This window comes from Leptonotus elevatus, chromosome 12, assembly GCF_054856555.1.
Source record: "Leptonotus elevatus isolate MCC_2025b chromosome 12, RoL_Lele_1.0, whole genome shotgun sequence".
Lineage (NCBI taxonomy): Eukaryota > Metazoa > Chordata > Actinopteri > Syngnathiformes > Syngnathidae > Leptonotus > Leptonotus elevatus.
In genome coordinates this window covers 4,905,839-4,931,143 of record NC_141250.1, presented here as the reverse complement: position 1 = coordinate 4,931,143, position 25,305 = coordinate 4,905,839, and the positions used below count along the sequence as shown (strand labels likewise).

At 38.2% G+C, this 25,305-nt stretch overlaps 3 protein-coding genes across 4 annotated transcripts in view; 1 reads left to right on the top strand and 2 right to left on the bottom strand.

The window, feature by feature from the left end:
* The window catches only part of LOC147164317 (ras-associated and pleckstrin homology domains-containing protein 1-like), a 72,431-nt gene extending 53,136 nt beyond the window's left edge, over positions 1-19,295 (bottom strand). The window contains exon 1 of the mRNA XM_086090601.1: positions 19,088-19,295. The gene's annotated coding sequence lies outside the window, so the exon portion shown is untranslated. The remainder of the gene's footprint in view (positions 1-19,087) is intronic.
* LOC147164312 (alpha-tectorin-like) overlaps positions 18,968-25,305 on the top strand; it is a 46,067-nt gene continuing 39,729 nt past the window's right edge. The window contains exon 1 of one of the 2 annotated variants that reach the window (XM_086090592.1): positions 18,968-19,058. The gene's annotated coding sequence lies outside the window, so the exon portion shown is untranslated. Of the gene's footprint in view, positions 19,059-22,944; positions 23,090-25,305 lie in introns of those variants that run through there. The other variant, XM_086090591.1, reaches the window with a different exon arrangement.
* On the bottom strand, positions 21,304-24,659 carry LOC147164316 (uncharacterized). Its single transcript, XM_086090597.1, has 3 exons — positions 24,519-24,659; positions 22,990-23,268; positions 21,304-21,964 (listed from the first exon to the last, which is right to left on the bottom strand). The coding sequence occupies exons 1-3, from the start codon at positions 24,519-24,521 to the stop codon at positions 21,314-21,316; spliced, it is 933 nt and encodes a 310-aa protein (XP_085946723.1). The 5' UTR covers positions 24,522-24,659; the 3' UTR covers positions 21,304-21,313.

Sequence of the window (25,305 nt, the reverse complement as noted above, 5' to 3'; positions counted from 1 at the left end):
GGGTGGGTAACATCGATTTGTCAATACATTGCAATACATTCCCTCGCAAATCAATATGGATTCAGCAACTTTTCTCCACAATTCAATAGCGATTTAGCAAGTCTTCTGAATCGAGTAATCTCCTAGCGAGTGGGGGATGCTTTGCATGTGATTCGCGTTGTATGGACAGAAGCCACGTTTTAGAGCTGGGATGGGCAACTCTGATCTTTGAGGGCCACTATCCTGCATGTTTTATATGCGTCCCTCCTCCAACATGCCTGACTCAAATGATCAGGATCATTATCAGGCTTCTGCAGAGCTTGCCGATGCGCTGACATTGCACTGTTAGATTCAATGAAATGGGCTCTTTGCACAGCTCGACTACTCCCTGAAAGAAACACCACTCCTTTGTTTCCTGTCTTTCATGATTGGACAAACTGATTAATCCAGGTGTATCTGGCCATAGTCGTCATGGTTACTGAGGTCAGGCACACCTGGATTAATCAGCTTGTCCACTCATGAAAGACAGGAAATGAAGGAGTGGTATTGAGTTCAGGAAGTAGTGGATTTATGCAAAGAGCCCATTATTTGCACTGTATTCCTTGAAAAGAAGTCGTACTGAGCCACATTTTTGATTGGGACTTTTTCTGTGTTTCATTTTATTTAGGGATGCACGATAATATCGGTGGCCGATAAATATCGGCAATTGTCGACCAATTTGACGTCAAACAGATAAAACAGATAATAAAGAAATCTGCAGATAATTATCGGCAATTATCAACCAATTTGACACCACACAGATAGACCCGATAATACAGAAGTCCGCCGATGATAAGAGACTTGCCGCGTTGGTCCATCTGTTGTGGTTGTGGCTCAAGTTGTGCCCAACTCCTCAACCCCTCCCCGCTCCTATGGTAGTGTGAGTGTCGCATTTTTGTGACGTCATGTGCGCACAACGGACCTCGTGTTGACAGAAGATGCATCATGGCAGTCGCCAGTGTGGACTTTCTTTAATGTGTCTCCCCAAAATGTTGCCCTCGCAGTTTTTTGTTGCATTTTTAAAACATGACTTTTTTGTTTTGGCAAATTCAAAATTAGTTACTTGTTGTCTTTGAAGCAGAGATATCAATAACATTCAGCTTTATGGTGCTTTGCACAATGTTTCAATGTATTTGTACATGTTAGCCTTATAGTAGGACTCGAAACTATATTTGTATTCAAGGTAATTTTGCAAACAATTATCGGCTTACTTATTGGTTATCGACATCGGCACTTTCTAAATCATTGGTTTATCGGTATCGGTCATTCATTCATCATTATCGTGCATCCCTTATTTTATTTATTTATTTATTTAATGAATATATGTGGAAAAAAGGTCACAGAAAATTGCCATTCATTTCATGCAATTTTAAAGAAAACTGATATACTGGATAAATTATTGATATTCTATATACTGTATGCTTTAACTTGAATAAAGTTGTGGAATGGCTGTTGTAAACAAACACCAATTCGTAATTTTCCTATTTGAGTCATTATAGTATAACGAGGTTACCAAACCAAGCTGTTGTGGAAGTGTATGCTCTTGCCTCTGTAATATCTTTGACACATTGCGTGCGCAGTTTACATGTGATTTCATGCTCCAATAAGAGCCATAAGTGCAGGTGGGGCGTACTGAAGGGGGGCAAGGGAAAGAACGTTTGTTTGCTTGCTGCTCGAGCTACACACGACAGATGTATTTAAATTGTAATAAAACAACATCCTTGTTTCTCCCGCCAGCCAGGGTCGACGGTGCGGTACCCGGTGCTTAAAGCAAGTTATTAGTTATTTCCATGGGGTTCGTACGCTGTGTCGACCGACAACTCAATATGTTTGAATGAGATAACTTAGTCGTATGGCTTCGTAAATCGCAGCCGTGGCTCAGGGTGTAGAGACGGTCGTAACCAAGAAGGTTGGCTGTTTGTTCCCCGCTCTCCCCAAGTCATGTGTCGTTGTGTCCTTGGGCAAGGTACTTCACACAAATTGCCTCCAGTGCTACTCACGCTCGTGTATGGAAGGTGCAAATATTTGTTGGTGGTCGGAGGGGCCGTAGGCGCACACTGGCAGCCACGCTTCCGTCAGCCTACCCCAGGGCAGCTGTAGCTACTTAAGTAGCTTACCGCCACTACAGTGTGGATGTGTAAGTGCATGAATAATGTATCCGTTCCATTGTAAAGCGTCTTTGAGTGTCTAGAAAGAGCGCTATATAAATCCGATTTATTATTATTATTAAATATATAAAGATGAATCACTATTAACATTATTAAATATATGAAGATAAATCACTATTCCGTGCACTACATTTACCATTTAATATTTTGATCAAATTTAAATTTTCATATGTTCGACTATGAAACATTTTTCGGGTAAGTAAGCGATTCAAGTTTATTCAGGACATGGTTGTTGACGTGAACGAGAATCTCAAATGCTGATGATGGCCCCGAGTCCAGTCACTAATGTGTGTGTGTGTCTAATATAAAGTTTGTTAACTCACCAATAAAACATGAAACTACTCATTGTCTTGTGTATGATGGTTGTAGGCCACTAGTTGTCGACCCTTTCATAAGGTGAAAATATGACAAAAACATGTTTTTGCTCTGTTGTAGAGGCCATGCGGAAAATATTCATCCACAAAATGCTCCCATAACGCCGCCCTGTTACGGCTCCAAGTGCATGAAAAGTGGTTTGAGGATTGGATCTGCAGTGACATCCAAGCCGAATATCTCAACTCTCAGCATGAATTTCCACTCTTGTGCACCTTGGCCATAAACAACATCTGGGACAGACAGAGCCTACCCAGGACACATAAGACAAAAGTGGGAACAAATACATATGAAATTTGTATTAGACACGTTTATTTTCTTGCTGTGTCCTCTAAGTTTATTGCTACTGGATCTGGCACACAAACATTCACAGTGAGTTACAGAGACAATGATAAAATGAGAGTGCAGATGTTGACATCAGGTCTGACTCAGCTAAACACCATCAGACTGGCTCCAGTTCCAACAAGTTCTAAAGACTCACCTCACACCACTTTCAGACACACAACATCAACTTAACATTAGCTAGACCTCCAGAACCAAAGGGGATGCTGTAGTGGCTTCTGATGGGACAAGAAAGCGCTGCCATGGCAAAAATGACATTAATCCCAAGACTCAATGATCTAAAGGGCGACCGCAAAAAGTGGTCAGCATAAATGTTTCTGCTTGCTAGCTAGAATTAATCATTTTAAAACCATATTTGTGCCGGAACCATGTTTGGCCACTTCACTGTTATCTCACAGACATTTGTATAAATAAAAGAAAAAAACCACCCGATGTTCGGGGTTGCTTTAAATTAAAAAAGGACAAAAATAAAGTTTTATGCAACTACTGCAAAGCGGAGCTGGCAGAGCTTGGAGACAGGAACATGTACGTGTGACTACCATCTGGCCGGCGAATACTATTAAAAGGTGTGCGGTAGAGATGGTATATTCAATATAAGGTATGAATTTGGCAGAAGGTAGAGATATGGATTCGCTTGCTACAACTAATCGACCTAGATGACCAGATCATTTGTTTAATTTTATTGCGGAATAGATCAAGAAGGCGATGGCGGCGTACGTGGTATGTACGGCCACTAAATTAAAGTCCTGTGGAAAGATAAGTACGTCATCACAGCATGTGACTAAATTAACCAATCACAAGCAATGCTCCGCCCACCCATCAATACGCTGCAAGAATTTGTGACACATGCGCAGCATGCGTAGAAGATCAGAGAAGCTACGGTGCTCATCACGGCACTGATCACCAGTGTTAGGAATGACGGCGTTTAAACTAACGGCGTTAGGTAACTCATAAACGGACTAATCTAACCAACTATTCTCCCCGTATTTGAAACGCTGTTATCGTTATTGTATGTGAAATGTGTTGCATTACAATTCATTTATTAGTTTTAAGGCTCGAAATAAGCTGCAAGACGTTGTGCAGTCGTGTGTTGCTCTTTGGCGGAAATCTTGCTCTAAAATGTAATTAGCGCACAGTTAGAGGCACTGTTGTTGTCGGACCTTGTCACAATAAAAGTTTCTTGATAGCTGAAATGTATGTTAACTTTTAATTTGGAGGTGCTGCGGGAAGCGTGTCACGGCGTGACGGACGTGTCTTTCTTTTGGACCTTAGCTTGCCTGGAAGTCATCCGTGAGTGACATTAATCAATATAACAGTAGAGAGTTGCCGAAAAATGGCTGCCATAAGAAACGATTTTTGTTGACTATTCTGTTCCACCAAGAACCATTAACATCGCAACTCCACAAGCAAGCACCATAACAGCGATCAAGAAAAGATACCGGTGTTTGGTAAGTCATAGCAACATAATCGCCTAGTGTAATTAATAGTGCTAAACACGTGAAAAGTGTTGAAAGAAATATCCAGTCTCCGCAAATCACACTGACGGAGGCAATTGAGTTGATGTCTGTTGGGAGCACCGAACTACCGGTAATTAAAAAGAGAAACGTTGCGCAGTTACAGTATATAACATTTGTATGTGAATGATGCAAGTCGAGAGTTGGGCAGTTTTTTTACGTAAATCAATCAATTAACATAACTTGTCTTTAAATGTGTAGAATTATAAACTGAAGATATATCACCAAACTCTCTTAATTGAAAGAGTACAAAAGTTTTTTTTTATTTTAGCCCACAGTAATCATAAAAAATGCCCGTGAAATCCTGGAGGGACTGGCTAGGACTGTCTACAAAATACCTATAGTTACCATATATATCCAGTATTTATTGTATTTTTATTATTATTCTGATTGCTTTAGTAATTGGCAGTGGTAGAACATACATCACCACTCCAAATTATTATTATATGATATGCCATTATGGAGTGAGGCATTTGTGTGACAAATATTCACAAAAATAAATAAACACCCTATATAGGCTGGACATAATTTGAATTCCTTGTATAAAAATATATCAATAATAATAATATTAATAATAATAAATGTAAAAATCTAAATTATTTGAGACACAACTTTTAAGTAGTGAAAATAGTTACTTTGCCTGGTAACGAGTTATTTTTATTATGAAGTAATTCAATTACTAACTCAGTTACTTTTTTAAGAAAGTCACGAGTAACTATAACTAATTACTTTTTTAAAGTAACGTTCCCAACGCTGCTGATCACGTGATGTGGCGGCAGTTGACGCCAGAGTAAACAAAAGAGTATAAAGCAGTCTTTGACCGTGCAAGCTGTTGATTAGAAGGCAAAAAAAGCTCGGCATCTTCACGTAGCAAAGAGTCACATTAAAAAGAAAGATACACAGCAAAAAGCCCAGTGATAAATTAACTCTCACAGAGTTGATTTCAACACTTTTTATATAGCTCCACACTTTGCAGTATAAAAACAACACTATTAAAATAGTGAAAATATTTCCCAACGGGAGAGAGTACATTTTTAACTCACTAAGCTGAATTACTTAACACTACACGAGTAGACATTTAACTCTTCTCAGACACTTGTAAAAGGTGACTCCTAAAAGGTCTACCAGGACAAGGATCAAACCGGCGTACTCATGATCCATAGGCAGCGAGCTTATCCTCTAGCTATCCAGCCACATAGTGTTATAAATATATTTAACCTGTAACTTCGGTCTTACGCATTCTGCAAGTGTTTTTTGTTTTCTTTTGTTAGCGAATCCTCAAAAAATATACACGGACATATTTTTTCGATGCATTGCCTCATAAAGTACTCGTCGAAAATGTGGTTCTGTCAACATCGGCTCGCCGCGGGCGAAAGTTTCCGCGTTTTAAGCCGTGCCTTTTTTTTTTTTTTTTTTACAAAGTCTTGGAAAAAGTACACGGAGACAGATTATTTTAGAGGCTTTGCCTCATTAAGTAGGCTACTCTGCGAAAATGAGGAAGGGCAGTCGCCGTCGATGTAACGACGGTTTTCAACTTTAACCTAACACTTTTTTTGAAGAGAGCATTTGAAGTAAGCTATATGTGTTGACCACAGTCGGACTGAAAATGAATTCATGGCCCCAACCTCCTCTTGTCTGACAAGACTGTCAGTATTTCCCAGTGATAAGCAAGGAGGAAAGGGAGATGAGCAGGTGAAAGGCACAGCCAATCTAACACTCTGTGGAGTAGGTGAAATAACACCGTCTAAGGCGTCTATACACACGAAAAGATTAAAATTACACCATGGGAGTTAAAATGTACTCCCACAAATTTAACTCTAATTTTTGGTGTGTACCCTCTCTATTGTCGTTTACTGTGTCAACTTTCTGTGTTACTACACTATGAGATAATTGACATGCCAACTACATTTTGAGACAGTGTAGAACAGTGACAGTGAACATCCGGGCATTCCTGATACTTCCCCAATGTAACGCAATGCAAATTCTTTCTTTATACAGTGAAAACAAACAGCGGATTGTATTGCTTTTGCCTGCCTATCATACTAACCACACAGATTGTTATAGTAGTCAAACGACATTTGATCACATTTTAAAAATCTAAATAATCCTCACGAATCAAATTCAAAAATCAAAACGATCCAAAGTATAATGCTTTTCAATGAGCAAATACATTTATTTCACCAAATTGATCGCCATTTTGACTTGTGACGTCATCTCGGAATTGTCAATAATGCTAGCGCTATGCAACATGAGGCTGGCCCAACAGTACTACATATTACCACAAATGCATTCACATTATTACAAGGCTATGGAGCATCAACATGATTCTGAATTATGGATAATTATTACAAAGGTTTAACGCAGCAGTCATTCTTGCACGTCGGTGACTGGTACATACTAAAGCATGGTGGCGCTCTAGCCACACAAGAGCTTTCCATTGCCCCTCTTGAGACCCTACCAGTCCGACACACACTTTCCATCTCCTCCAACGTCAGGAGCTTACCGCGGTTTGTTTTGGAGCTGGTTTCACGTGCACGGACATGTGTTGTGGAACCCAAAAGGTATACGGCCAGAAAACACAGCCACTGTTCCAGATCTGCTTCCACACACGCACATGCTAAAATAACACCACCTCAGGCCTTCTGTTCTGGCTCAGCAACTTTTATATATCGGTTAGACACTCAAAAGACAAACTATGAGGCTAGGATTAAAATATTTCTTTACAGAGACTTGAGGACCTGCAGATGTTCTTCTTGGCCCATCTTGAATTTTGGCGGCATCATCAGGCTGGACAGCTTTAATGTTGACAGAGTTTAAAACATAATTATGCTGACAAAGGCGACGCCCAGGCCCAATAATGCGACTTGCTGCCAACGAGGATTGCAGCATATCTACCTGAATACATAACTACCTGCAAATGTTTCAGAAACCTTAAATTGTGGCTTTGGATATGGGAAAGGTGTGCTATGTGCACATATGCTAAGCTATACTACAGCATATGGATGACCAGAACACCAGAGTTTGAAAATCATGTGGTCTGCATTTAATGGAATGGAATGGAAAAACTGAAAAACAAGTCAGTATTGGACAAATAAAAAAAACATTCAGTCAACATGCATTTTTCTAAGCAACTGTCACAATCCCAAAAAGTATTCTATGTCTAACCAGACTTCGTGCCATCTGTAGCTGTTTGAAAGTGCATACACAAGCCAATATCCCGCTTCACTGAGTTCTGTATAGAAGGCAGACGGATAAATGCCTAGTCAAATGTTTTGTGGATAATTGACAATAACAATTGACAGAAATTAGACAGATTACTAAAATTACTAAACACACAATACAGTGCAATAAAAATAAGTAAACATTTATATTATATTTATTTACAGTATTTTTATTTATTTATTTAATATTTATTTATTTATTTATATATATTTATTCAACAGCAGTTTATTTCTTGTCTGTATTTTAATATCAACATTAAAAGTGCTTTGAGTGCCTTGTAAGGTTGAAAAGCGCTACATAAATGAAGTACAATTTGCCATTATTTACGGACTTTAAATTGCTCCACCAATGCCCAGATGAGTACAAAAAGCCGCGACTTTTTAACTGCGACTATCAGCTTGTATCTTCCCTTCATTTCAGAGCATTTTGGGGTGAACACTCACAGTGGGAGGCGAGGAGGGGTTTGAGTGGTGGAGGGTGACATCATGCTCATCCCCACGGACATGTTGTCTAAGCTAGCATACAACACAATTTGGATGGAAACTGAAAGAAACAAGAGGCTGGTTTTGAGCACAGCCCAAACTCCAGCTCAGGCTGAAAAAAAAACATGCACGCGCTTGACACAGAGGCTGCAGTTACGCTTTAAGCCAGTGGTGGCAGTCACGAGTTAAAAAAGTGACAACCTCCTCAATCCATCTTTAAGTAGAATTACTCTAATCCACTGCGATGGGCTGGCGACCAGTCAAGGCTGTACCTCACCTCATGCCCGAAATCAACTGGGATACGCTCAAGTACATTCGCATGTTCGCAACTCTCGTAAGGATAAGCCATATAGAAGATGGATGTGTACTGTTAAACAAAGAAAAACATGAAATGAATTATCTTGGATAGTTGACACTGATGCTTTTTTATTCTACATTTCAAAACATCTAGTTAAGAACTAATTGGCGACACAAACCATGTGTACAGATAGTTTGATTAAACTACGACTTCTGAGTGGTGGGTTAGCCCGCTAATGACGCTAACAATATTGGGACTAACCTTGGTGGTCCAGCTCTACTTTATGTAAAAACATAAAAAACATTGTTGATTGGGTTAATATTGAAGAAAGATTTCAGTTGATGTTGAAGTTCTTTTATAAAAGCTTCAGTGAGCATAGTCTGAAAGAGGCCTGATTCCCAGCTGCACAACCTGCCCCTGGTTCTCCATACGGGCCGAAAGACATCAACTCAGACAAAAAAGAGAGAAAGAGGGGGAGGCTTGGCTAGAGTGGAGAGGAAAAACACGGAGAGGGAAAATAAAAAAAATAATAAAAAATAAGAAGAAATGAGACCCAATTTTCCAAAGGGCGAGCGCAGCCAGAACGCCGCTCCATCTGTCTGGAATTAGATTCAGTCTTGAAAAGCCAACTAAACGCTCAGCATGTTCTTGCCCACTGTCAACACAAGACGCGACAAGGTCATGCTCAACACCGATGGGCAACGTTTGGTGAAATCCTTCTTTGTTGGCTGTGTGGCAGGATGAGTGGAATGTCTTCTGGACTAACAAGATAACAACCCTCACCTCTGGCCTCTGAAGGGCTAGAGTTTGATCTTCCCTGGTATAAAATATTAGCTCTGGAGGTCCACAAATGTTCAAATTTAATGTTTGAATACTTTACTTTCAAAATGATTATGTGCAAACAACATCCATCAATTTAATTGCTTGATTTGGTGACAAAGATCAATAAACAGAAAAGACAGAAGAGGACCTCATCTGGATACTCCATTAATGCTGCTTGTGTGTCATGTGGACACACCAACAAGGCTGAGTCGTTGCATTGTCCAGATTCATGTTTCAACAATAAACAACACACACACAAAAAATGCAACAAGATACGCATGCACTCACATACACGGAAGACTATTTTAAAGTGTAAGAATACATTATGGGAGTTCTTAAAACTGCAGCTGTTAATGGCAATCACGTGGAAAGTAAAAAAAAAAAAGTGTGGCCTCATGTGTACAATAATAACACACTATTATGTCGCTGCTGATGCTCTAAGCTTGTGTTACATTTTGAAAGTCAACTTTGCCGCCACATTGAATCCCAAAGGAGTCCATACAAAAATGGACGCATAGACGCCTTCTTAACTTATTTGCTCCCAAAAACGTTCTATTTTAAATATTGGTGTGGTCCTAAAAACGTATTTATACGTTTTTTTATGGGGGGGGTATGCTAGATCATACAGAAGGCTTTGATGTAGCCTCTGACTTGAAGAGGTCGCTTAAAGCAATGCTAGTTATTACAAAAACGGCCAGCAGTAGGCAGCAGAGTATAAGGCCACATTCACACTGCAGGCAAATGCGACCCAGATCTGATTATTTTGCCCAAATGCGACCTGTATCTGTCTTTTTTATGTCAGTCTGAACGGCTCAATTCCGATTTTTTCATATCCGACCTGGATCACTTTCACATATGGTCCTAGATTGGATACGTATCCAAATTTTTGCGATGCGACCGCAGTCTGAACGGCCAGGTCGCATATATCTGACCTCGGTGTCAAAAACACGCGGGCGGCGGCATTAAGCTTGATTTATGCTTGACGCATTCGCGAGGTCCGCACGGCTCAGGAGACGTACGTGAATCGACAAAGTTGTTTCGAGTAACAGTTGTGACTTTATGATTTACTTTAATTTAATCCCACTTGAAACCTGAAGTATAAAATGGCATTTGTGGTTGTGATATTAGTAATTTAGCCACGCAGACGGCTCAATTATTACGCGCAGTAATGACGTGACGTCATCGATAGGGAGAAAAAAAAAAAAGGAGAGATCTCCGTGAGATGAGGCGCTCGAACAGCTCGCCTCATTTTCACAAAATATTATTTCTATCTTCTCCTGCATCACTCCTCTGTAGATATGAGATGGTAAAAATATGAGCCCCGACGATGGACTTATAAAAGTCCGTGGCCCTGACACGCTGCTGGACGATACGTATTTACTTTCGGAAACACAGTGACGTTGTATCTTCTTCTGCGCATGCGGGTCACTTTGGGGACGCATTACGTCCACGCAGCAGACAGACCGAGGTCGCAATTAATAGGTAATGTGAATGCTTACTCAAAAAAATCTAATCTCACCCAAAAATCTGAATTGCGCATTAAGACCTGCAGTGTGAACGTAGCCTAAAAGATCAGCTAGGGGCCATGTTGCAAAAAAGCTATTTTCCCCAGTGTTTTCAACAGATTTGTGAATAATGATGAAATTTAGCTATATTCTAATGCTAATTTCTGGAAAACGGAAAGATACAAAAATATACTTTTTTTTTTTTAAAGAAGAGACTCTTTGGTAGGTTCCATGTTTTTATAGCAATAGAGCACATGGGCCTTGCAAAATCTGTCAAAATCCAGTAAAACAGCCTGGAGCAAATGGAGTTACTTCATTGAAAATGGCATGAATGGGTTAAAATAATCGCCCAAGTTATTTTTTCAGAAACACAAGAAATTAAACCATTTGCATCATATGGAGATGATTTTAACAAAAAAAAAATCACGTTTGCAAAAAAAAATGACTTAGGCAATTATTTTAAGAGGGTGACGATATGTAACAATTATTCTACTTGGGGCTACTTAGGCTTGTTTGGTCCCTATGAGCCAGCATACAGTTTCCTCTGAGTTAAAAAATTAATTTCAGGAGATGAATCAGAACACTTAGGGTTAACAACTGGTTTCCAGAAGAATAAAAAACATTAGCAGGTGTGAAGTTGAGTTTTCAAAGGTGGAATTTGCCCTCATTCGAAACTGAAAACAAACGGTAAATAATAAATGAGCTGATAAACAATCTTTTCCAGGGTCAAATTGTCACTATCAGAGGTCTAATGTCAATATGTTTTTGTTGTTGTTGTTGTTTTATGAATCCCACTGACATTGTTACTGTCATACCACCAAGTGTAAAAAGTTAGCCACTGCAATACGCAAAAGCTTCTTCAAGCGTGTAAAGCAGGAAATTAAATTCCAAATCGCTATCACGACATTTTGCCGAAAAATTAAACTGCACACTCCCTTCTTCACGTAAACAAAGCACGCATGACGTCACATCCACTGACAGAGGGCGGGAAATTCTAACCCAAATCTAGTCTGAAAACTATTGGCCAGAGGCTTGCAGGAGTACCCATTGTGAAGAGCTAAAGTGTTAATCTGCTAATTAGAAGATGTTGGAGTGATAAAGGGTCAAATAAAAAGGCTATTGTAAAGATGTTTTTTTGGGGGACAAAATCCGCCATAGAGCAGCTTTAAAGCTAAAGAAAGGGCGAGTCGTGCTAGATTGTGGGGCTTTTGCTCAATTTTTTTATGGTCATACATGTGAAATACTGTAAAAAAGTAAATAAAAAAATCTATCAAACTTAATGACCAAAAAAAATTCTGCCTTGAAAAAACAAACAAAGCAAAACGAAAGAAAAAAGTATTGCATGGACAAATTTTATGAATTTCAAATAACAGCTATTTCAGAAACCTTGCTTGACAATAGGAAAGGAACTAAATGGGGATTAGACGGACACATTATACACACTATTTACAAAAAACAGGAAAAATAGAAAAGGCGCTGAGGTTGCTATGTATCTGGATAATGCTTTGAAATTAGGGCTGGGTTTTAAAAAATAATAATAATAATTGATATCAACTTGATTTTCCATTTCAAGCCTGATATTGATTTATAAAACCATGAGTTGATTATTTTAATATCTCTTTCCCATAAATTCTTAAGAAAAGAAATGAAAATTTTAAAGGCTTAACATTTTTTTGTATCTTACTGTTTTCTTGAAATTTGCGGTTCACTTGAATTTAAAAGTATTTTCTTACATTTATGAAAGACCAGACTTATTGCACGTTAAGACAATTCAGAATCTGTTTAATTTATATTTTCAATAATTGAATTTGAATTATGAAAATATTTTCATCTCATTCTTGCTGATGTCAATGTTTGTGTAAAACTAAAGTGATTATAACACGGGTTACTTTCATTCATAAACTAAATCATTTAACCAGTTACTGCCTCCGCAAAATGTCTGTGGAGTTTTTATCATGTCTTTGACCTTGATATTTAAGAAGAATTGATGTTCCACAATTAATCGATATCAAATTGAAGCCATTGGAATCGGGGGGGAAAATTTAAATTGAATCAAACTGAACTCTTGTGAATCGAAATTGAATCGATTGAGGAAATTAGAATCGACACCTAGCCCTATTTGAAATGCAGTAGACTTAAACAATAACCAACATAAAACACAAAACAAATGACAAACAACAGATAATGTTATGGAATTTATAACGACTGAAATACACACTGAAAAAGCAAGTAATATAGTGGAAGAAGAACAACCATGATTAGTAATTCAAATGACAAAACATGCGAATAATCTGTGGAAATTTTAACAAACTTGTTTAACCCAAAAGCTTGTTAAAAAAAATTATACTATGAAAGCAATCAATGAACAGCACGTTGCAAGTGTCTATTCTTTGCAAACATAAAACTGACTAGACGACTATTAATTGATAAAGCCATTGATAACATTTAATCAGTGCTGTCAAATTAATAAACAAAACTGGACTGAAGCCTATGCTAACAAAGCCATAAAACAAAGGAGAAAAAACTGATGATAATGAAGCAGTTGGCAACTTCATCTTAAATGTAGTGATCACTTTACATGGACTTATTTTGGGATACCAAAATTAGCTTTATATTTCATTATTCTTGCATAAGTCAAATTTGTACTCAAGAGAACTCGGGTAGGAGTGACTCGATACTTTTTTTTTCTTTTTTTTTACTTCTATGTAGGGCTGGGCAATAAATCAAATTAATTTGATTAATCGCTATTTTAAAAATTGAACCGTTCAAAATTTGCTAAATCGTGAAATCGAATTTTGTCTTCTGGATTATTAAAAGCTGTTCTTATGTTCTGTTAGATCCAGGTGTTATTGTGAGTTGTAATTTTGCTAACTATGAATGTTAAGTTTATGTTAAAACTGATTTAGAGAATCAGTATACATTATTGTTGTCTGAAGATTTTGCACAGGAATTATTTTTCAATAAATGAGACTTTTAAATAAACATTTGTTGGGTTTATTAGAAGATTAAAATCGTAATCGTCCTGAATGACTGGAAAAAAAACAACACAATTTTATTTTTGGGCCATATTGCCCAGCCCTACCTTCAATGCCTATTTAACAGGTATATTTGTATGGAAAGATTAAAGTGGTGTCTTTAATTTTGTCCGTTTGGGTTTTTAAACAACCAATTCAAGACTCCTCCCATGGCTCAACCCCCAATCTTCTCGTCAACATTACGCCTGCCTTCAGCGACACGCCCCCCGCTCTGTGATTGGCTGGAGGGGTAAACGTAGACTTTCCGCCCACAGACGTCAGTCTCATGGCAAAACACAACAAAATGGCAAAATACAGGCAGGGGTGGTAGTGGATGATGACAAAATCCCCACCACACATTAACAGAAGCCGTGGTGTCGATTGAGAAGGATTACATGTGTGCACATCCAGTGTTTAAGAAGTGTTTATTTCTGAGAGAAAACTATAGACCTCACCTTTAAAATCTTCAGTTGGTTTAATTTGTATAAGTTCAATAAAGAAATTGGCGTACTTTTCTTGACTTAATTCGTTAAAAGGAAATTCCCTAAAAAACGAAATGAAGCCTTGGAAAGCATCCCTCCGTGCTTAATATCGGCTCTTCCTTCACACCCTCTCCTTCAGCCTCACCCTTGGGATGAAGAGGAATTTCCTGAGAGGAGGAAAAACGACTTTTCCACACGGGAGAGACGTTGACACAAAGACAGAAAGAGGGAGTGATAGACATAAAAAGGTCAGACGTGACCTGCTTTGACCTGACTTGAGGAGCCAACAGTACCAGCATGCACTGCCGTGCCGTCCCGTAAATGCGTCGCTGCTACAGGAAGTGCCACATCGGCCATGGGAGTGCAAAAGCAGATGTTTGATTCCCAAAGCAGGCGTCAAACTGTCTTGGGGGTCAAATGTTGCGCTTGCAGGAGTGGAAAAGTCAAAATAACTAAAGATGCCACCAAGGTTTATCTCTAAGTCTATCAACTCATTCACTGGCATAAATTCATGGGAAAAAAAGAAAGAAAAGATTATTAAAAATTAGGGGCTTCATTGTAATTAATCGTATGACTTCACTAGTTAACTCACGATTAATCGCAAATTTGATATCTGTTCTAAACATACAATGAGGTTTTCATAATCTTGTTAACAAAAGTGGAAAAAAATGTTAAACTAATAGAAATAGTTCAAATGAATTTTCGACGTTTATAGCCGTCAATGGCAGTGAATGAATAAAAAGAAAAGAAAAGATTATTAAAAATTTGGGGCGTCAGGTAATTACAATTTAAATCGTAATTAATCGCATGACTTCACTAGTTAACTCACGATTAATCACAAATTTCGTATCTGTTCTAAATGTACAATTAAAAAAATTCTAGCTTTTCATACTCTTGTTAACAAAAGAGGGAAAAATAATTTAACCAATAGAAATAGTTCAAATTAATTTTTGACGTTTTTAGCCATCAATGGCAGTGAATGAGTTAAAGATGTAAGAAGGTAAATCGCATTCCTTATGTATTCAAATGCAGATGGTTGGAGCAAATGTTATTTCTGAAGTGTGTATCAAACTGGTAGCTCTTCGCATTCATGAGTACCCCTGCTCTTAACAAATCAGCAGACATTTTCTAGAGGAAAGTAATTTCTGTTTGATAGACTATAAAATTCAAATGTGAAGGATCATCCTCCCCGCCATTCCAGATGGATCATTAGCCCGTTTCTGCATGACCCAAACAGGAACAGCGAGCCCCGTCCGTGACCTCGCTGCTTAATTGTCATTTATCACATCTTCGCGACGCCTCGAGAGGATCACGCTAGCCGGGAACAGTCGTCCAGCAGCCTTGGAAATCAAAAAGTAGGGCAGCTGGGATTTTTATACTCCAGTTAACTCTTAACACTACTGGGACTGGGTTATGCCCCACTTTGCTGCAGTGCGGGGATTCCTGTCTGGCCGAATTAGTACACATCACGTCCGATGGACCAAGTTGGATAAGTGCTGGCCCAATGTGAACAACTGTGCTCTCGTTCTAATATTTTCAACTTGCCTTGTTAGTAAGCCAAAACCACACTTTTTATTTTATTTTATATAAAGTACAATGATTGTCTTGAAATGTCCAATGTTTTTATTCCTTTCACAAGACACTGAGCTGGTCTGTGCTTTTAATCAGCAGAAAAAGCCTAATCTCACTTCATATTAATGCAGAAAATGTGACTTGCTTCATAATGTGGATTGTGGAACAACCTCAAGATTTTTTTTTCTCAACATTATAAAAATGCATTCTCTGTCACATCAGAAATAAATTGTAGTAACACTGTTGACCCCTAGATGACAGAAATTACTTTAATTTACATTAGATAGGGTGACCATATTTTCATTTTCAAAAAAAAGAGGACACTCAGCGACCTCAAGATATTTAAATAATACTCTAAATTTACATTATGACTAGGGATAGACTGATTATCGTCCATGTCGATTATCGGCGCCGATATTTAGCATTTTGACTAGGGATGCACGATAATGCTATTTTCAACCGATACCGATAAACCAATCATTTAGAAAGTGCCGATGTCGATGACCGACAAGTAAGCCGATAATTGTTTGCAAAATTAACTTAAATACAAATATACTTTCAAGTCCTACTACAAGTGTAACATGTACAAATACATCGAAACGTTGTGTAAAGCACCATTAAGCTGAATTTTATTAATATCTCTGCTTCAAAGACAACCAGTAACTCATTTTAAGTTTGCCAAAACAAAACAATCATGTTTTAAAAATGCAACAAAAAACTGCGAGGGTAACATTTTGGGCAGACAGTAAAGAAAGAACACACTGGCAACTGCCATGTCGCCATGATGCATCTTTTGTGAATACGAGGTCGTGCACATTATGACGTCACAAATATGCGACACTACCATAGGAGAGGGGAGGGGTTGAGGAGTTGGGCACAACTTGAGCCACAACCATAACAGATGGACCATCATGGCATGTGTATTATTATTGGCGGATTTCTTTATTATCTGGTTTATCTGTTTGACGTCAAATTGGCCCATAAATGCCGATAATTATCGGCCACCGATATTATCGTGCATCCCTAATTTTGACGAATATTGGCATCGGCCATTTTGAAGAATCATATGGCTGATTATAGATCAATCTTTAAAAAAAGTGTCAACTTCAGGGAACTCATTATTTAAATTTTCAGATATGCTTCTAACCATTAGAACTCTGCACCTTCTGTTTTTTGTTAAAATTAAAAGTAAGAATTTATTTTATTTTGAAATTTTGGAAAACTTGATTTACTGTAGAAAACAATAGAGAATATTTCACTTGTTTCAATTTGAATGACTGTGCGGGGTTGGCTGCAACAATACAACGGACATCAAACAATATGTGCCGCTGACATGATTAATAATCATTGTTCTTGAACAGGGCATCAGGGCAAGGACAATGGGGGGACGCTTAGCCAGGCAGGGGGCAATAAATGCATGGCAGCCCACCAGGTTTATGAAGAACTGGGCTGCAACAAATTATTGTAAAGACAATTTTGGGGTTGACTTCCCCTTTTTAAAGTAGCCTACTGAATAAATATATAAACCAAGAATAAGAGTGTGTATACATATTGTAAATTTTTGTTAGTTTGATGGCTTGTACAATTTTTTGTAAGAAGTTTTGTTTTTTTAAATGTTGGTACTTTGACAATCTTTTGTTGAAGTGTGTTTGTTTTGTAAAACAAATAAAGAGGCAGAGGTTTGATAAGCTGCGGCATCACCCCATTCATTTGGATTTGTTTTATTGTGCAATTCGGTAAGAATTGTTTTTGGCCAAAGCTAATCAAATAAAAAGCAATCAATCGATATGAATGAGGTGAAAACATGTGATCTGCAGAGAGCATATCTTCCATCTCAAATGTAGCGCAAGAAGCCAATTACAATACTGCTACAACCACAATAATACTGTAATGTATCCTCACATCAATTCTACATCTATGCATGCTTGTTCATGTCATTATTGATTTTGGCACGTGAGTTTCTGGGGGTGCCAGGAATGAACACTGCAATCGTAATCACGTTAACTCCTTTGGAAAGATCCAGTAGACATAAGCACACAATATTCATCACCAGTTTAACTTTATTCAAATTTTGATCTGGTAGATATGTGACAAGTGGGAAATATGAAGTTATTTTGTTGATGGTGCATAATACTGTGTGTTGCTTGCTGTTCTGCCTTGCTGCAAGAAGTCATTGGACCCAAAATTTGCACAACTGTGCAAACAAATAGAGGCGCTACATTGTGATCTGGATGTGTTTTATCATTTTTCAGTTTGCAGCTACATGAGGTAAGTAGGTACTGACATGAATTTGATGTCTCTAAACGCTTTATATTTTGATGGGTGTAGTAATAGTTTAAATATTTATATTGAGGTTGGGTGGGGCAGGGGCAAACGAAGCAACCATTACATATTTGGTGCAGATCCAGGAAATTCCTTTCAATCACTTGCACGATAAGACCTTTTCCCAACATGTTTCTTAATTTCAACATAAATAAAGCATTCAATCTTCATTAAAAAAAAGGTCTATAAGGTCTCCTTATTACCCTCTTAGGTCCAAATACACTGCCGCTGACTGCTAATGTTGACGTCACACTGAAAGTCTGCTCTGCATCTATTATAAATCGCACTACAGTTTACATGTGTAAGCCATTTCAATGACAACTGGAAGGGGGTCGGGGGGGGGGGGGGGGGTTCGAGGGAGGAACGCCCATATGTGCGTCATGCCTCACGCGTGCCACGCCTTGCTCGTGTCCGCCCCTGCACGCCTGGCTGGCCCTACGGGCTGAGACAGCAGAGCCAAAACAGGCCGGCTGGAGAGGCGCTGTCAGCCGGTTGTGGCTCCCCGGCGAGCCTGCGCATCCGAAGCCACTGCGTGTGTATGCGTGTGTGCGTATTTGTGTACCGCAAGGCCTTGCGGTGTTTTGGGCAACAGTGCCTGCCTGGTATAACAGCGTGCATGGGCAGGAAGCAAAGTGCATGTAACGTTGAAATAAATGGGGGAGGTCTCCTTTTATCACCCCCATCCTTTCTAGCAACCTTTCCCCGTTTTACATGCATAATGTGTACATGAAGGACGCGGTGCGGGTATCATATGCAGCCACTAATAGGATTAATTAGCGGTTTTCCCCCCTAACCAACAGCTGTTATTTAAAGGAACAGCATCAATTTTGCGCAGCGTGAAGAGCGACTGAGTCGTTGCGGGGAGTTTAATTGGATAACAAAAAAAAAGGAAGAGAACAACGAAGCAAACGCTGACACAGATGCGGTAAGGTGAGCGAGGATTCGGCTACTTACCGCGTAGATTTGAGACCAGATTTAGGGAGCCAAAGCCTGCAGCCAGGGCGGGAGACGAGCGGTGGGAACTCCCGCAGAACAAGGGTCGAGGATTCAGCCGCTTTAGTTCCCGGTTTTTGCGGACTGCTCTTCCCTCAGACAAACCCCGTATCCCTTTAGCCCCTCGCTTGCCACACTGACTAGTCACTGTAGCCCAGAACGCCGCTATTGCTGCTGGCAAGCTAGCGGTTATTCTAGGTAAGCGACTTCTGCGTGAGGTTTTCAGAGTAAAAGTATAGTTGAACCTGCCCACCACATAATTCAAGGGTTTTGAGGTGATAGGAAACGTTTTTGCGAATACTGGATTTAACTTGATAACCCCACAAACGCCGTCACTCGAAACCCATTTACAATGGTCTTTTTTTATCCGGTTGCCCATGTCGTATCTTTACAATTTTACCATTTGATTTCGCCCTTTTTATTAAAAGGATTTGCACCATCCTTTTAATTAGAGGCATGGTGTAGTTCATCAACCTTTTCGTTTACCCATTACCATTATTCTATGTCAACATAAGATTTTATTTTGAAGCTGAATTACCCGCATCCGATGCGCCGACCGTGGCTTTCTCTCGTTCATGTCCAACACCGGATCCCAGAGGGGGGAAACCCAGTGGACATATCCACTGTTCTACACGTTCACGGCTACCTCATTTCCTGTCTTGCTCTACACCGAAATCAGACCTCATAATGTAATTCTATTCTAGATCATGTAATTCTATCCGATTCTATTCTATTCTCCTTCTCTTTTCCAACACCGATCCCAAAATTCTCTGGTGGCACTTTTCATATTAAAGCCTGACCTCTAGTGGTGTAATCTGGTAAATGCCGTCAGAGACTGCTGCTACTCCATTTATATATATGTATATATATATATATTAATATAATATATATATATATATATATATACTGCAAAACGTTAATACTTTCGTCCGCAAACCATTTCTTAACTGCTATTGCTGTGTATTTTGGGATTTTGTCATGCTAAAATGTCCAATACACACAAATATTGTATGTATTTTTATTTTTCCTGTCTTTTTCTTTCTTTCTTTATTTATTTATTTATTTATTTCTTACTATACCTATTGATTCTAAAGAGAAGGGACAAGATGTTTTAAACATCTTTTTATTTTAATGCACATGGTATAAGGCACATTTATTTTAAATAAGTCTTGAATTGAAGATGTGCTACCTAATGTGTCCTTGACACAAAACACTGGAAGCTATTTTATTTTATTTTTATGAAATGGCAGTATTTCTTGATATGCAAGTCACTTAATATTTCACCGTTAATTGCAATATGTCTATCCACATTGTTGACAAAATAAATTATATGATGCTGTTCATGTTCAAAGCCAGGAACCAGAAAGGTTTCAAAACGTTTGCATTTGTTGCAGTTTTCTCCCAGCTGCTCTTTAACAATTGGGAATAATTTGACATTTCTCATCGTAGTAACTGCCAAATATATTATTTCAGGGTTTTATTTATTTATCTTCTGGGGCTTAACTGACATTTCATCAATAAATCATCTTTCATTTCTATCTTCCAAACAAAATAAAAAGATTTTAAAGGGAATAACCAATTAAAATATGGATAAATACAAAGCCTTGTCTAAACCTTTGGGGTTTTTTACAATTATTTTGCCATATTGCTCACCTAACTGTTGGAGCAAACAGTGCAGTGTTTGTCATTGTGTTGTATCTTTGCTTCTACATTTTAAAATAACTGATAATAACTGAATAAATTTCTACAGAAAAAAACAAACAATTAATGAACAACAACGAACCCAAGTGAGTCTACTAGTCTTTTTCAAGACTAGCTTAATGTGCAGATCACAACCTCCAAAATGGAGGACAAATGCCGACCACGTGATTGAAAACGATTTTAAGTGAAACTTTGGATGTGGTAGCAAAGACACAGCACGATGACAAAGATGTAGTTATGTTTTTCATTATTTTAGTTTTTGCAATATAAGTAATCATAAAACAAGGTTGAAATGTGTAGGCATTTTTTATGTTTGCTTATATATTATTATTTTCAATACATTCAATTAAATGAATAAACATGGTTTATTATAGTAATCGTTTATTATTTACAATCAATAAAAAAATACAACTATTTCATGAGTTAAATGAATACAAAGTTCAAATGGATCATCAAGTCCTTGACACTGACGGGTTGGTCACCTGACTAAATGCTTACGACTGTGACCATCTCATAGAAGGTCACCTTTCTCATCTCACTTTTCTTTTGAGCCGCCTCTTCTCCGTTTTCTTCATCTTTCTTTGCACCGACGTTTTGTTTGACTTTCTTCTCTTTCCTCCCACGCTCCTTTCTGTCCTTCTTCTCCTTCTCCTCACGTTCCTTCCGGTCCTTCTTTTCTTTTCTCTCTTGCTCCTTCCTTTGTTTCTTCTCCTTCTCCTCACGTTCCTTCCGGTCCTTCTTTTCTTTTCTCTCTTGCTCCTTCCTTTGTTTCATTTCCTTCTCCTCACGCTCCTTCGTTTGCTTAATTTTTTCCCTCTCATCCTCCTTCCTTTGTTTCTTCTCCTTCTCCTCATGCTCCTTCTTTTGCTTCTTTTCTTTGCTCTCATCCTCCTTCCTTTCTTTTTTCTCCTTGTCCTCACACTCCTTCTTTGTTTTCCTCTCGTACTCCTTTTCTTTGTTCTCCTCACACTCCTTTTGCCGCTCTTTTTCTCTTGTCACTTTGGCAGCCTGCTCCTTATCGCTCCTTTCTTGAGCTCCTCCACCTTCTTTCTCTTCTTCGCTTTGCCATGTCTCTTCCTCTTTGCTTGTCTCTGTCTCCGTCTTGTCTCCAACGCTCATGTCGCTCTTCGGTGACTTCTGTTAAAATGAAAGAGACAACAACTGCTGATTTAATCAATCAGTTCATCAATCATGTCAAAATTACTTACACCATTGTGAAACTCAGTTTAAGGAAAAATTAAAGAGGGAGGATTAAAAATGTTGCACAAGTGTGCACACTCTTAAATAACCGGGGATGTGGCTGTTCAGAATAAACCAATACCATTCAAACACATTAAATGGAAGGAAGTGTGCACCTGCCACAATTTAAAGTGCCATTAACCCCAAATTAAATTAAGAATTTCTCATAGGCTTTTTCCTCACTTGACTGATTTGCTTTCTAGCAGAAGTTTGAAGGTTTTGTTGTAAAACTGTCTTGTGCTAGGAATTCCAAAAAAAAGTAAGAAAAAAAAGAAGATTTTTCTGCTTACGACAAATTAATATTCCACAAATGCAACGTACACTCTAAAAGGAGAACTGTTGAACCAACTAAAGACTACAAATTTAATTGTTAACAAACGTAAAAAAAATTGCTTCAATTGGTAACACACGATTGAATTAATATAGTCCAAAGTTAATATATTAAGTTTAATTACTTTTGAGTTAATTAAACTTAATACTTTGGATTGGAGTAATTTTGGACTAACTTAATTCAGGTAAATATATAAGTTTAATGAACTTATAATTCATTCAACTTAATATATGCACTTTGGACTAACTTAATTCAACCGTGTCACCAATTGAAGCAATTTTTATTAAGTTGGTCAACATTTCAATTTGTAATCTCAACAATTCACATTTTAGAGTGTAAATCAGAACACCGTATTTAGACTAGTGGAGGCACATCGAACATATTATTGTAAATAACTTTTTTTTTACTTGACTTCCCCTTTAAATTACGCTAAGATGCAAACCTGTTTTATGGAGGAAAAGCACATGGGGAACCTGCAAGCTACACACAAGTATGCCCAAATCCAGGAGTCATGTGAGGCAGGCATCCTAACCACTAGTACACCGTGCTGCCCATAAATCAACCAATAGAATAAAGGAGGTGAGAAGCTAACCGTTAAGTTGCCGTTTTGATCCACGAAGACTTTGACGACGCCTTCAGGGCAGTCGTCGTGGTTGGGGAGTTGCCGTCGGATCCACAAGGCCTCCATCCAGGTATCCAGACGCTTCTTAAGATCCTCGGCTCTTTTCTCCCACATTATGCGCTTTTGTCGCTGCCTCTCGAGCTCTGAGACTGTGGAGCAGAATAGCTGGGACAGGTGCAGCTCACGTGGGCAGCAGTCGCTCTCCTCATCATGAAAATATGTCTTTATGTCTTCAAGATGCTCAAAATCCTGGGCAAACAACAAAACAGACATTAGGATTGTTATACATACAATATGCACCGTATCTAGAAAACCATTCGGCCCACCATTAAGGCCGGGTGATGTTGGAAAAAATTATAATCACAATTCTTTTTGATTGATATTGAAATCACGATTAATAAAAACACTTTTTTTTCAACAGACAAAACTCAACTAGTAAAAACTACCATCATAGCCTCATGCCCATCCATCCCTGCATGTTGAACACTTTATTATTTAACTCTTCTATTTGTCAACAACAAAATGAGCTTGTAATAATTATCATGTGAAATTCAAGCCTATTGCATTTCCATTCTGCTGCATCCATATCTTTGCTGCATTGCATCTTCATACACATTCAAAGTGTGAATTTGCATTTCCCTTATCTCGTAATTATATTTATTAAATTATTGAAAAGTACATTTACAAGATAAGAAGAGTAGAAGAAGAAAGTTCGATTGAGCGCTATTAATTAAAATATAACTAGTTTTTCACAAATTGGGAAGAATACGTGCCTCTGAGTATTGTTAGGTTGCCTGTAAGTATGTGTTACTACGGCGTTTGTGAGTGAATATTCGTTATTTGAAAGGATATCACTTTAAGAAGTCGATGCTATTCACGTTAGCATATTCAATGGCAGTTAAGACTTTAGCATTAGCATTAGAACTGGCGATTTTTTTTAAACGAGCATGTCTTGTATTTTAAATAAATATTTTGTTGTTGCTTGTTTAGTTATTTTTTTGTAAACTCCAACTGGGGTGTCATTAAACAGTTTAAAGCACGGTCAGGGCAGAATCGTAATGCGCAAGTAAAATGGTTCACTCAGGGTATGTCTGGAAGTTGGATCTACACGCTGCCATTTGGCACATTAACCGTTTTTCTTCAATTATAATGTTTTAAAGATCGATACAAGCCAAAATCAAAATCACTATTAAATGACAGATTAAATTTTTCTGAAGAAATGAAATGTGGGAGATTTTTCTGTAAAAAATAAATAAAATAAAAATAATATAATTCTTATGTCATGATAGTAAGAAACCTAAGAATCCCCCCCCCCCCCAATAAATAAATAACATGACACACAATATTAAGACATTTAAAACATACGTACTAAGGCAACATTATGTAAATTACCCAAAAAATACATGATTATATAGTACAGTACTTATTCCCAATTTTTCCAAAAAGCCACATGATGCATTATTGGTACATGAATGAATTTAGAGATATCCTTGACTTACCATCTTGACGTGTGCTCGCTTTTCTCTGTGCTCTCTTGCTGGCTGTCTACAGGTGCAGAGTCAGAAGTGAGTGTGAGTGGCTCTGCAAACTGTTCAATATATGTATAGTTCACGAGATCAGTTGATCAAAGAGAAATAAACAAACATGAAAGAGGACAAGCTCTTTGGTGGGGCGTGGCCAAGATGCTGATTGGCTGGATGTGTGTGATGTCATAGGGGTATGGCCAAGTTGTTTTGTTTGACACTGTTTGAGTTAACCAAAATTGTTGTATTGCAGAACTATGCTCTTTAAATTATGTTTATATGTTTTGTATGGTAACTGAGGTCTCAGTTCTAATAATTATTGGAAGATGATAATTATGGAAGGTCTTCCTAGTTCCATGCTTGACTTGACTTGCTGTGTTTTACCCATGATATTACACTCACTTGGAAGTTAGAGCAGGTGGAATGTTTCAAAATGCTATATAGTTCTCAATTCTTTATTTGCGAGATTGCCTGCCAGACTCCAAACAACAATAGCAAAGGTTTAGCTCACAGGAGTCAGTTTGGTAACAGTGCATGAAGATTTTAATAGAAATCAGTTACATTTAATTGAATTGTGGTGATTTATGAAGGTCAGACTAACTTTTGTAACTTGAGGGGACAGTGATACTCATCATGTCAGTGGAATGTACATTCAATCACAGGACTCACATTGAAGTCACACAGTATGGCTTTGGCGGACATTTTGGGTTCATGTTTGTGGTCATTTCTACACAAACTCACAATCAATCACATGACCAAAATG